The sequence below is a fragment of the Vigna angularis genome, chromosome 7 (genome assembly GCF_016808095.1).
Source record: "Vigna angularis cultivar LongXiaoDou No.4 chromosome 7, ASM1680809v1, whole genome shotgun sequence".
Taxonomy (NCBI): domain Eukaryota; kingdom Viridiplantae; phylum Streptophyta; class Magnoliopsida; order Fabales; family Fabaceae; genus Vigna; species Vigna angularis.
The window spans coordinates 612,087-625,680 of NC_068976.1; the positions used below are offsets into that span (position 1 = coordinate 612,087).

The 13,594-nt window shown below is 33.9% G+C and overlaps 2 protein-coding genes and 2 non-coding genes across 15 annotated transcripts; 1 reads left to right on the forward strand and 3 right to left on the reverse strand.

Annotated features, from left to right (window-relative positions):
* The first annotated feature begins 1,220 nt into the window (after positions 1-1,220).
* On the forward strand, positions 1,221-4,649 carry LOC108338680 (uncharacterized). 9 transcript variants are annotated; one of them, XM_052880421.1, is made up of 6 exons: positions 1,222-1,536; positions 1,756-2,159; positions 2,270-2,762; positions 2,859-3,536; positions 3,633-3,779; positions 3,878-4,649. In XM_052880421.1, the coding sequence occupies exons 2-6, from the start codon at positions 2,112-2,114 to the stop codon at positions 4,339-4,341; spliced, it is 1,830 nt and encodes a 609-aa protein (XP_052736381.1). In that variant the 5' UTR covers positions 1,222-1,536; positions 1,756-2,111; the 3' UTR covers positions 4,342-4,649. The 9 variants fall into 9 exon arrangements, with proteins under 9 accessions (XP_017431200.1, XP_017431203.1, XP_052736377.1 ...); XM_017575711.2 differs by having other exon boundaries at positions 1,221-1,536; positions 2,270-3,536; XM_017575714.2 differs by having other exon boundaries at positions 1,221-1,536; positions 1,986-2,159; positions 2,270-3,536.
* A 561-nt stretch (positions 4,650-5,210) lies between these two features.
* Positions 5,211-5,304, reverse strand: TRNAY-GUA (transfer RNA tyrosine (anticodon GUA)). Its single transcript has 2 exons — positions 5,268-5,304; positions 5,211-5,246 (listed from the first exon to the last, which is right to left on the reverse strand). It is a non-coding gene; the product is annotated as a tRNA-Tyr (tRNA).
* Positions 5,305-5,378: 74 nt separating this feature from the next.
* Positions 5,379-5,471, reverse strand: TRNAY-GUA (transfer RNA tyrosine (anticodon GUA)). Its single transcript has 2 exons — positions 5,435-5,471; positions 5,379-5,414 (listed from the first exon to the last, which is right to left on the reverse strand). It is a non-coding gene; the product is annotated as a tRNA-Tyr (tRNA).
* A 1,364-nt stretch (positions 5,472-6,835) lies between these two features.
* LOC108338267 (probable pectin methyltransferase QUA2) lies at positions 6,836-12,479 on the reverse strand. Of its 4 annotated transcripts, none has more exons than XM_017575043.2 (9): positions 12,190-12,479; positions 10,745-11,751; positions 10,535-10,667; positions 9,878-10,118; positions 9,034-9,247; positions 8,696-8,871; positions 8,260-8,563; positions 7,696-7,831; positions 6,836-7,443 (listed from the first exon to the last, which is right to left on the reverse strand). In XM_017575043.2, the coding sequence occupies exons 2-9, from the start codon at positions 11,461-11,463 to the stop codon at positions 7,285-7,287; spliced, it is 2,082 nt and encodes a 693-aa protein (XP_017430532.1). In that variant the 5' UTR covers positions 11,464-11,751; positions 12,190-12,479; the 3' UTR covers positions 6,836-7,284. The 4 variants fall into 4 exon arrangements, with proteins under 4 accessions (XP_017430532.1, XP_017430533.1, XP_017430531.1 ...); XM_017575044.2 differs by having other exon boundaries at positions 12,071-12,479; XM_017575042.2 differs by having other exon boundaries at positions 11,985-12,479.
* Positions 12,480-13,594: the final 1,115 nt, after the last annotated feature.

A 13,594-nucleotide genomic window follows, 5' to 3' on the forward strand; every position in this document is an offset into this window, starting at 1 on the left:
TAAATATATGCTTAAGTGTTTTTAATAAATATAAAAGAAAATAAATTGTTTTTAATCTCAATCTTTAATAATAAAGTTTAACACACCTGAATTTTACAAAAACAAAAACTAATTAATTATTACTATTTGTTATAACCACTGAGTAATTTCCTTTATAAAATAGTAATTTAAAATATGCAATGGAATATATGTAGTTAGAGATTGAAGAGGAATAAAAACCCATAAAAAGAAAACACACCTTTTTATTAATCAGACGCAATTGCAGAGTAAAAGGTATCATTCTTACAATCATGAAAAGAAAAAATACTTTTTTATTAATCACACAAAATGTACACTGAAAAATATCTACATCTACACGAAAAGGAATAGTGGTTAGTATTTTAGTGATTGAAAAGGAGAGAAACCATAAAAAGAAAAATACACCTTTATATTACTCATATTGTACTGAAAAAATATCTAAACATTAGTGACCGAAGAGAGAAAAACTCCTTGTTCAGAATCTTTAAATTCAATCAACATATTATCCGACTTAAAAATTAAAATTCTATCACAATTTTATTTTTAAAAAACATTAAAAGATAATTTTTATTACTATTTTATCTTTAAAAGAACATATAAAAAATAAAGAGAAATCATAAAGAAAAAAATACACACCTTTTTATTATTCACACAATTGCACACAGAAAAGGATCTACATGAAAAGGTACAATACTTGGTATAATAGCGATTGAAGACAGAAAACTCACCAAAAAAAATATACTTTTCATTAACCACACGCAATTGGACACACAAAATGTTTACAAATAGAGAGACAGCTGAGAAAAAAAAAAGGAATAAAATAAACAATCTGATATTGAAAAATACACAGAAAACATTTTAGTTAATATAGTAAGAGTAAAAAGTGAGTAAAACTTATATAAATAAGGGAGTAATGGCAATTTAAGTTTGAACAGACTCTAAAGTTGATCATAAATTTGCTCGGACTTCAAAATCGATAATGAAGCCAATTAAATTTTGGTGTTATGCTGCAGAAGTGAGAGAGAAAAAAAGGTGATAGAGAATTTTGAAGAATATAAATACTGAGTTATGCATGGCCTACATGTGTGTGGCATATACACACTAAATTATTAGAATATCACACGTCCCTCTTTCCGTGATTTCACAGGTACAAACTAGAAAGATAGAAAAAACCTCTTTCTCTTTCTCTTTTTTTTCTTTCTCATTCTTAACGATAAATACTAACTACCTCTCTATGTTTCTCTTCGTCTGGTGTTTTGCATTTGCATTTCTTACACGACATCACGTGACGACACCACATAACACAATCTTAACTTTATAACTATTGAGCATCCCAAAGCTTTTGAAGATTCCCGAGCAAAAGCACAGATACTGTTTGAGAGGTTATTGTTGTCTTTGAGGAGCTGGCTCTGTTCTACTTTACAAGGTTCGTCTTTTCTGCACTAATGCTACCAATTCTCGCCGCAATTTTCGTGTGGTTGTGCCTGCTTTAGAATCATGAGCAGAGGAGGCATTAGGGTGTGTATCATCCCTTTTGACTTGTGTTTCAATCATTCAAGTCTTGTATTCATTTAGCCACTTCATTCTTCTTCTTATTGTATCTCAGAGGTGTATATAGTTTAGAGTGTTTATGAAGTTATTATCTGATTTTCATTGTTTCATTTGGGATTTCATGAGATGAATGTTTGGCACATTTATTTGCTTGTTTTTTTATTATTGTTCTTCAACTGGGTATAGGCCTGTTTGGAGAGGAAGATATTGTGGACTGTGGACACACAGAACTCTGGCCAACTCTCTAGAGATATCTTCACAAACCGGAATAGGCTTTGGTCTTTTTCTTTCTGGTTTTCTGATTTGCTCAGAGAGAGTGTTTTCTCTTCTCCAGCGCCTTCCCATTGATTATGGCTAACATTTGGTTCAATGTGATTGCTGAACTACTAGTGTGTTTTTTTGTATTGTTGTGAAAGGAAGAAAATTGTAGATTTATGTGGAAAGCTGTCTAGGATTGCTTATAAGAAAGTGCAACCGACTCAAAAGCCATAGAGAAGATAAAATTGAAGGGTTGGAACAAACCTTATCTTTTGGTGGCAATCATGGCTATGTGCTTCTCTATTTTGACTGTAAGGAAGGAGAAATACAAGGTAAGAAAGTCAATTAGGATTTGTGTCTCTTGTTTTGTTTTATGGAGTTCCTATAAAACTTGTGAATTGTGATTGAATTTATATTATCTCAATTTTGTTTGTTTATTCAGGGAAGTGGAAGGTCTTCAAAGGAAGATTTTAGCACTCTACTTGCCAAACTACAATCTTCAAAAATAGCATCAGTGCCAACCACTTTTGATGCCACATTATCCAATGGTATTCCCAAAAATTCAAGTTTCAATTCAGGGGTTATGAGTCCTGATACTTGTGTGGAGGCTGAAGTACAGGAGGCTTATGAACGGGAAGATGAGGATGAAGATTCACTGAAGATCAAGAGGGAAATCTCTGATTTTGATCTCCAAGATCATGAAGCTGTTGCAGACAAAGGATATGGTGCCACTGATAAAGAAATAGAGTATCCTATTTTGTATGAAAATCAAGTCAACGAAGAATCGGATGACAGAACCGACAAATACAGCCAAAAGAGTGTTGAAACAACCGAAAGTGGACTCGTCAGTGATCCTGGGATTCGCAAAGCTGATTTGTGGACTTCTGCAAAGTTCAAGAGACACTTCTCTAACCTTGAAAAGTTTGATGAGCATGGTACGAAAACTCGTTTTTTGACAGCTTTAAAGTCAAAGCCTTTTGATAATTTTAAGGAATTATCAGCAATGGTTAATCTTGAAAGCCCTTGGTCAGTGAAGAGTCACTACAGTGCTGATAGAGTAGTGCTGAAAAGGCATTCTTCAAGTCAGTTACTTCCTTCTGGAAAGAAAAAATTGTGGTGGAAAATGATCCTGCGGAGCCACAGGAACATACACAGAACTTTCTCTGGCAATTCAACGCTGGTTCCTGCCAGTGCTGCATTAAATAGTGGGTACTCTTCAGACACCCTTGAACCAAAACAAGGAAAGACAATGAGGCCTGTGAAATCCTCTGGTTCAATTACTGCAGAATCCTTTAACAAAAGAAGAACTGGTAAAAGTACAGATAATAAAAAGGGGAGCAGGTTTCAAAGTGACCAATGGCTTGCTTTCTCCAAAGCGTCATCATCCTCTTTTGCCAGAGTGGATGCATGGGTGAAAGGTCTTGAAATTCAACAACTACTTCCTGAGGATGATTTTGATGTTGACAATGGCAGAAGCATAACCTTCCCACCTTCCCCTGATACTGGTGGAACAATGATGAGAGCCACATCTCAGTTGACTTATGCAGACGCCAATTTTTCAAAAGAGACTTTAACTGCCATTAGTGTAGTCCAGTCTCTAAATCCAGCTTCATCTATTGCTCACATATCTGGTATTGGTGTAAAAGCCATCCCTGCTATTTCACACTTATCCAATCTCCGCTCTGTCAACCTGTCAAACAATTTCATAGGTACAACTTGGAACTAGAATGTAGCACTTGATGCAACATCAATAATTCAATCACTAACTGCATTTACTGATTCATTTCTTAACGTTGACCATGCAGCTCACATCTCACCGGGATTTCTACCAAAGGGTATTCAAACACTTAACTTGTCAAGAAACAAGATCAGCACTCTTGACGGCCTCAGAGAATTGACCAAGTTGCGGGTAATTGACCTGAGTTACAACCGCATCTCGAGAATTGGACAAGGTTAGCTTTGATATAAGTTGATGCACAAAGATGTTAGCATTTCAAATTTGTTTAGCCTTCATTTTCAGTTTTTTCCATTTCATTGTGTGGTTTGTCAGGTTTGTCAAGTTGCACACTTGTCAAAGAACTATATCTTGTGGGGAACAAGATAAGTGATGCTGAAGGGCTACACAGGCTATTGAAACTAACACTTCTAGATTTGAGCTTCAACAAGATCACAACAACAAAAGCAATAGGCCAGCTAGTAGCTAACTACAACTCACTTAAGGCTCTTAATCTGCTGGGAAATCCAATTGAAAGAAACATCAGCTATGGCGAGCTAACTAAAGCAGTCTCTGGTCTTCTTCCAAATTTGGTGTACCTTAACAAACAACCACTCAAGGCTCAAAGGACACGCGAAATATTAAGTGACAGTGTTGCCAGAACTGCCCTTGGGAACAGCACGCGGAGCTGTGACAAAAGATCAATAAGAAAACCTACTCATGGAGGATCAACTCTTTCCAAAGGGTATAGAAGAAGTGCAAGTGCTTCCCACAAAAGCACGAACCGAACAAGGAGGTGAAAAATCGGTTTTTAGTGCTTGTAGAAGGAACAACTCAATGGGACATGTTTCATATGGTTCTTTTCTTTGCAATGTTACACCAGAGGAAAATGTGTTATAGGTATTGCTGCCTCTTGATTTGTTTTTTTGATAAAATGATCCATAATCATGTAGTGGCATCAAGCCCAAAGGGCTCTAACATGAGGGAGTGTGTCAGACTTATATGTGAAAGCCATTATTTGCTTTCATCCTACAGTCTGAACTTTTGAAATGTTTTTTGATTGTAACATTGTCAAGTTTTGAAGTAATGGACTCTTCTTTGTCTCCAACTTTGGTGTGTGGAACTTGATATGATATATGATCATCTGGGTTTCAGAAATTCTATGGAAAATATACAAATTGAATAATTGGGTGGCCCATTGGTATCAATCATCACTCTTAAATTATCTGAAGAACAAGGCATGATGAAAAAATTCAGTTCAGATGCTATAAAGTATCTGATGTAGGACACCACAAAAATCCACAGCCCTTGTCAGAGAGGGTGTACGAGTTTCATCTAATGCACTGATTAGTCTTTCTTTAATATCAGTCAATTAATTTGCTTTTAGAGTATAAATAAATGATTCCAGCACTAGCAGGAGTGTGCGCTCTTTTAAAGAATCATATCAAAGTTGCACATTGAAGATTTAAAGTAGATTCGTAAATTTTATGGCGACTGATTAGTGGAATTCTTCAGTGGTGCCGAACAATTTCCAAACTCATTAACATTTTTAGTAAGCTTTCTTTCAACAGAACAGTGCATAAAGTTTCTGATTAGTTTTAATTAGTTAAAGAGTAAAAAGAAAATTATAATATAAAAGTAAGAGGACAAAAATAAAAAACAAACAAAATCCGACCTGCCGGATTCGAACCAGCGACCTAAGGATAACTATCAGGTATAATACCCACTACAGTCCTCCGCTCTACCAACTGAGCTAAGGTCGGTTATATTATTAATTATTAAATTTATATTAAAGACTACACAGAGTTCATTTATAAGGCAAAATTAAAAATGTAACTCCGACCTGCCGGATTCGAACCAGCGACCTAAGGATAGCTATCAGGCATTTACCTACTACAGTCCTCCGCTCTACCAACTGAGCTAAGGTCGGTTTTGATGTTTTCCATAGCAATACTTATTTATTTTATAAAACTTCTTTAAGGTCTTGCGAACAAGAAAATTAAGAAGATTTTGTTCAAAAACTTGGGTTTTATTGATTAAATGCTTATATGTGAAAAGGAAAGAAATGGAAATAAGAAATAAAAGTATATACTATTATACTGTGTTAACTTTTTATATATTAAAGAAATCAATGTCAGTTTTATTTAAATTTGAATTAGGAGAAGCTGTCATTTCATATTCCTGTTAAATAAGATCATAATTCATATGGGTGCAAAGTCCTTCTCATATTTATTCCAACAAAAAATGTCCTTCTCATTATCATCAGATAAGATTTGGAATTGTTTAGAAGGAAAAGCCTTCTACATCCAATAAGACGAGCCTATATTTATTACAATAAAAATAGATAGATTCTTTTTAATTTAATTATTAAAGAAGAAGTAAAATAAATTCATCCAAAAATGGAAATTAAAAAAATAAATTGACAAGATATTATCACTTAATTATGATAAAAACTAACGGGTATCCTATGTTTGCGCACTTCTGGATGTTTTTTCATTAGTAAAAAGTATTATATTCTGTAATTGTAGTTTAAAGAATTTGAATGAAGAATTGTATTTTAAAATTATGTACTTGCATGTATTTTAAAATATCAAGAATGGTACCTTTGCTAGAATAATAAAGCGTGTCATCATTCAAAGCTTTTGAATCTTTTTTTTGAAACTAATATATATTCGAAAATTGTGATATCTTTTACCCATCCTATGTTTACACATCTACCACGATATCTTTTATTTTTCGGAAATTGTGATAATATTAACATTTAAAAGTGCATCTGATTAAGACCCTCGTCATAACAACTTATAACACAGTACTTTTCATGCAATTGTGTTATCAAAAATCTTTTGTATTTGGTACAATTTTATAAAACTGTTTTTGAAAAATGGTTGAAATTTTTTAATATGATATGTTTGAACAAATTTATCAATGAACGTTTCAAGAGAAAAAATTCATCCACATGATTTTTTTAAAAATTTTAACTTTTAATTCATATATAGACTATTTTTAACTTTCAATCATACTTTTTTCTCCTAAATTTTTTTCCCTCAAAGTTAGGTTCATTAAGTTTTCATAGACATGAAAGTCATTTTTCATAATGATTTATAATCTCCACTTCACTTTTTCACCATTTTACTTTTATTTTAAGAAAATTACTTACACAAATTATAATTTTCCTTAAATTACTAATGCCAAACAAACATCTATATGCAGATGTCTTGTTACAATCTGTAATGGACTGATCAACAATAGCATTTTGATTTAACATTATAAACATTGACAAACTATGAAGTGTAGTTTTGCCAAAGCTTATACAAGAGACATTCAATAACTTATGAAGAGTAGCAGAAAAATATTCTATAAGGGGTAATCAACCACAGAGCATTGTACAACAATAACTTATTTTCTCACCATGTTCCCAATCTTAATATTGATTCTGTCACTGTGTAACTCTAATCAGACATCACATGAAAAAGTAAATTAACCTACCAGTATACTACTTTCTCATCTGCTCTGTGGCTTGTTTGGTAATTACATGGTCCTATGCACACCTTACGGTTACATAGGTGATGTGGTGGTATCATTGAGGAAGATACAGTTTCCTCTATATGTTGTGTTCTTTTGTCCAAAATTTTGAACCCCCCACTTTGTATTTTGGAGCTTTATGGTCATTATGGAAATGAATATATATATATATATAGATATATGTATATATATTGATCTAATTTCTTCAGGCCTCCAATTTTTTAGCTTGCCTGTCTCTTAAAGAAAGGTTTCTGGCAGATCAGGAGTCTCTGATCACTGTCACTTTCAATTTCTACCACTCTTGCATCCCACTTCAGCTGTGCTGTTAGAGCTCTGGCTGATTCTATTAAGGGAACTGTGTCACGAATTATAACCCAACCCTGCACACATGACCAGTGTCAGCATATCAAAAGTCCTTGAAGGGGATGAAATCATGAAACATTTTTACTTGTTTAAAAAAGTATTTTATATGAACATACTGATCACACTCAATCAACAATGTACACAATAGAAGGGTTGCCTGATTCAAAGTTCATCCACATTTTACAGAACAAACTGCATAAAATATTGATGCAGTACTTTATGAGCTAATCTTATAGCAGTTTTGGTTCAACAGTGCTAAATTGACATACCTCTGGGCGAAGTATTCTGTCAATTTCAAGGAACATGTCAACCATGGTACACCTGTGCTGCTCAGTTTCAAGGGATAGAAATCCTGCTGCATGCACCAAGTCATAGGTTCTAGGGTATGTCGGAAAAGCCTCACACCTAGAAGTCATAGAAAATAAAAATTATTAAGGAAACTATAATTACCAACTAACTATTCTTCACAAAATCATATCAAGGCTATAAGCCAGATGTAATTCGAAAAGTAAATTGTATATGATCATGTTTTAATTTTGCTCTCAACTACGTATTTTAGAAATGTCAGATGGCTGAATCATTACTAAAATTAAAAAGCTGTGTTCACAAGGTGTAAATGTTAACATGGTATAAACCTCCATTGAAAATAGTTAGACCTGGATCAAGAAATTAAGGTGAAGGTTTTGAAAATAACAACGGATCGAGTTTTAAAAGGTGGAAGGAAGAAAGAGTATAGCATGTGACAGAGAATCTATATCAAGGTAACCAAAAAAAAAGTAATTGAACTAGACAAGCATGTCATTTAAATAAAAGGGCAAAGGAGATTAAAGTACCAATCATGGAGAACGCCAACAAATCCTCTGTCCTGGATCAAGGGAAGATAATTGGGTCCATTTATTGGGACAACATTCATCACCCACACAGACTTTCTAGCTTGCAGCAATGCAGAATTAAAGCCACCAAAATGGGCATTCATGTCCAACACGTTTCTGAGCATGTTGTAAGGGGGTGAAGGGTCCTCATCGCCCGGCCTCTTTGGATGATCAGAGAATATCAAAGGTGACAGAAGAGACCAATAATTCTGGACTGCTGTTTTCCAGCTGTCAGAGTCCTCAGTAAGTTCATCAGGCTGCAACCCTGGTACATTGAAAAATATAGGCCTATTAAGTTAACCAAATGAATAGGAGATTTGATTCGGCAAGAGAGTACAATTACAATGCAATCACTTCCACAAAGTGGTCTACAAATCATTAAGAACATAAACATTACCGTATATAGCTAACTCGTTCTTGTTCAAGTTAGCACGAGAAGGCCATCTTTCCCTTTTCTCAATTGGAATCCAACGAGCGCTCTGCATTCCTCCTATGCAGTTTTGCAGTTCTCGATAATGTGGAGTCTCCACGTCAATACCTCTACCACACAAAGAAGGGCCAGAACCTGACTTTCTGGTAGAAAGAAAAGACCAAGCTAAGAGTCAGGTCACATTCATTTCAAAATTCTAAACATATTGTATATACATAGTATAGAATCTATTAACTATAATTCTGTTTTACAGGACAAAAAAAATGTCAAATAATTTTTCTCAAGTACATGTATGAAAGAATTACCTTGAACCATAGCAACCTTTTTTACTGGTTTTCTTCCATACTACAGTTTCATCTTGTTGCGACAGGAGTTCCCAGCAAAGAGTTAATGTAAAATCCTGTATAAACTTCCATCTTTTCTGATTCTCTTTGTTACGAGCATTTGTTAGTGGTGATGTCCAAACAAAGTACCCACCCGGTTTTAAAAGTCTATCTGCTTCAATCAGGAGCATGCCATCTACACCATGTAATATGAGTATTATTAAGTTACAAGGTACTAAAATATTAATAACAATTATACATAAATCAAAGTTATGGTTCTGAAGGAAGATACAAATTTTTAGAGTTTATGTTAACACCTTATAACAGATAACAGAATGGAGAGTTTCAAAAGTTAAACCCGGTTCTGTTGGATACTTCAGGAATGGCAAGTAAACATTAAAAGGTTTCTACTTATTTTAGCACATTTAACTATGGGAAACTTCATTTAACAAAGAACTAAATATGGACATTTTTCCTAAAGTATGTACCATATCATTTTTCTTAATTCTGCAGTGCAAAAAATAGCTCTGTTGCATCAGAAATGCTCCCAATGAGTTGTAGGCATACCAGTTAGAATCATTTTATTAATATCGGAAAAGTCAATGTAATAAACTTACCAGAAATACATCAAGGCATATACAAAAACAAGGCGTATGGTGAAGAACCAAGGAGTTGATCCTATTCTTATTTTATGACAACTAACCTCTTCCTATAACACGTATAATATGTGATGTATCACCTATGTTGTCAAATAAGTAGAGAACATGATTGATGCATGTTGATCCAATCCAACAGAAAGTAGCATAGAATGAAAGTTGGAAGATACCTTTCTGGTCCCAATCAATGCCACATCTGGCACAATGTAACATATCAAAGGATAGAGATGGAAATGGCAGCTGCTTCGAAGTGAAAGAAGCAATCATAGCAGGAAGACCCCTCTCGAGAGTAAGCTGAACTTGACTGCCAGAAGGCTCATAGTTTGCAATGCACATAGTTAAAAGCTGACCGTCAAAGAGATGTGCTCCAAAGCTACCATAGCCGCAACCTATGTCTAGTATAGTTCGAACCTGCAAATTTTAGGATGCCAAAATTCTCGATCAAATAAGATTTCATGGAAGGAGCATCACAACCACACTTTCTGAACTCAGTTCAGATCCAATGCCACAAACCCATAAAAAAAAATCTAACACAAGTCCCTAAAAAGCACTTTATAACATCACTTTCAGACCTAACTAGTTTATAACAACTATGCATATACAAGGTACCATCTTATATGCCCACAGTGAATATTTTAAGAATATTCATTTTATCAAGATAGTTAATATATATATTATGGTAAAACATATGCCATTAAGTATCATGAAATTGACAGAGAGAAGGTATCAAATTAGTGAAATACAAGTATAATCAATAAAGACCGTAAAAAAATCAAGCAACAAACAATTCATGAGTATATTTCAAGAGAAAGCACAAAAATATTTACCCCAGCATGTATTAAATAAGATTCATTTCTAAGTCCAATCATTTCAGCAATTTGATGTGAGTAGTCTTCTACACCATCAAACATGTGAGAGGCTGAACGAAATGAAATTTGCTCTTCGTCCAGCATCATCATCCTGTAATTAGATTACATCCAAAAGCTTTAGCAATCAAAAATAGCTTAAAGCAAGAGAAACATTGATATGTCACTCACCTCTTTGTCAAGCTTCCAGAAGAAAGAACTTCCTGTGCTGTGATCTTCACATTAGCAACCCAGATAACATCTTTTCCAGTAGGCCACCTTAAAGGAATTTTGTAATTCACGGGTGGCAGAACTAAACAATTCTGCCTAGGCTCATGACCACATTGCCGGTCAATTTCGTTGCTATCAGAAACTTCCAATTCCACATTCTCAGAAACATTGTAGCAAGGAACAAAGTTTTCCAATTCCTGAGGACAGAATTCCGATTCCTTCAACCTCAACGGACCGCGAGAAAACTCACCAATATCCAAAAGGTCTGAGACTAGCTTCTCTTGAAGCCTTCTATAACCATGGTAAATGTGATCTCTTGACGAGGATGAAATCGATAAAGTCCACCAAAAAGATCCAGTAATAGCCAGAACAACTATGAACACTAAACTAAACTTCAAAGAAAGCAGCATCAGCTTAAGCCGGTTCCGCGGGGAGCTAACGATGAAGGAATCGGATGCAAAACCATTCTCACCAATGCCATTGCCATATTTGGAATCAGAATTATTTCCCAGAAGCAACCTCAAAGGAAACCTCAAAGCAAAAGGGCTATGATCTGAAGAACCCCTCTTATCAAAATCTTCCTTTTCTGGTTTATCCTTAGATTGGGAGTCCCACAAGTCATGGCCACTCTCAGGGAACCTAACCCCACCAGACACACCTCTTTGCAGAGGCCTAGACATTCTCTGACCAATCACCAAAGTAGCACAAACAAGTTCACCTACGAATAAATGTTCTTATCGAAACACCACAAAACCCACCCAGAAACCAATAAATACAACAACAAATGTCTTATTTCACAGTAGGCGAAGTCGGCTAAGCAGATCACACGATGCAATTGGACTTTAACAAAAACCAAATCTTCAATAGAACCCAGAAAACAGGAGAAGAGTGTCAGTTACTCCAGCGTCATTGTATTCATTGGGCTGAAACCATCTACAGAATCTGGCTCCAGTTAAGCAAATGCAAACCTACAAAAAGAAAAGGAAATACCGCGTCAAACTTGGTGGCGTGCATTTAAAACAGTGAAGTCACGAAACTAATTTAGCATTATTATACAGTAAGAAATTAAAAGAAAAAGAAAAAGAAAAACACAAACTTTCTCTCATTAGGGAATCAAAAACAGGGGAATAACGACAAGGCCGCAGTAATTAATTCACCGCATCAGATCCATCACGGACCCAGCATTGAAATGGGTACGTACCAACATCCATAAAAGAAAAAAGAAAATTTGTGCAGTAACGAAGACAGAGCAGTGAAAAGCAGAAGCTAGTAGTAGTAACTACTAACCATGGCACAAGCTCATTTTCTAGGGGAAGGGAAAGGCGTTTGCTTGAGATCAAGAAAGAAAATGAAGAATTTGAAATTTGAAAGGAAAAGGATGAATAGTAGAGCAGTAGTAGTAGCACCTTGTTTGTTTTGGGGATGAAAAAGAAGAAAGAAGGAAATGGTGGAAGTGATTTATGGAGGGGGTGTGTGTGAGTCTGTGGTTGGTTGCTTGGAACACAAATCACAAGAAGAACGCACGCTGTTTGTGCTCGGTTATGGTTTGGTTGGTGTGGATCAGTGATTGATTATTCCCTCACACTCACAAGCCTCTTCGAATGATTAGAGAGTGTGTTCTTTAGAAATGAGAAATGAGAGAGAGAGAGAGAGAGAGAGTCTGAGACAGTGATTCTATGAAGGCTAGCAGGTTTAGTACTGATCGGATCGTGACACAAAACACTGTCCAAGAAACAAAATTATAATAGTCATAATAATTCCTACGCATTCATATCATAATTGAAAAAAAAATAACCACTTTTCCTTAATTTATCAAGATAAATGAAATTATTAATTAATTTAACACTAATAAATTTATATACGTTTTAAATTATCTTTATAATCGTTCCCACCAGACACAATATGAGACTTTTTTTTTCAATATAATTCTATACAATTATTTTCTTTCTTTCACTTTGAGATAGTTTTTAAGAATAAAGTCGTAATAAATGACATATTTTAAAGTAGATAATATCTTAAACATATGATAATTAATTATCATTAAAAAATAATTAAAAATTATTTTTTAGTTATTTATTCATACAATTCTTCTTTATTTTAATTAAGGATAATTTTGCTTCAAAATAATTATGAATTGAATCTTCTTTATGTTATAGGGAAAATAATATATATATATATATATATATATATATATATATATATATATTATCTCTTTATCGGCACCAACAAGACTCTTATTCAATATTTAATTTTAAGAACAATTTATAAAATTTTGGGAAACAAAAAAGATAGGTACTTTCTAATTTTTAAAATCGTTTTTATGAGAGAAAAAATATTTAAAGTATAGTTGAATATTAATCGTAATAAGTTTCTTGTAAAATTAAAAAAAATTATATATATTAGAAGTGTTTTAAAATTATTTATTTCAAAAACAAATAAAGGGTTGTTCTATTCACTATATTTATTTGTCCACTACATTGAGATAAAATTTTGCTAGTATTTATTTTTTATTAAAAAGTTAAATCAATATTAATTAACCGTTATTCTCATTTATGTGAGTGAAAGCCCACTTAATTTCTTTAACAGCTATGGTAAAGATTCGGAAATTGAAAATTAAAAAAGTGAATAAAACATAAGTTTACGTTTAACTATTTTGTCAGAAAAGAAAAGGTGTAGTACTCGTAAACTGTTTTGCAAAGCATGATAGAACAGTGCTTAAAAAATTATATAAAAAAAAAAAAATCACTCATTGGTGTGATTGTGATGTTAAAAGCGCATGCAGGAAAGTACCACTATAAATAGTAGGAATAA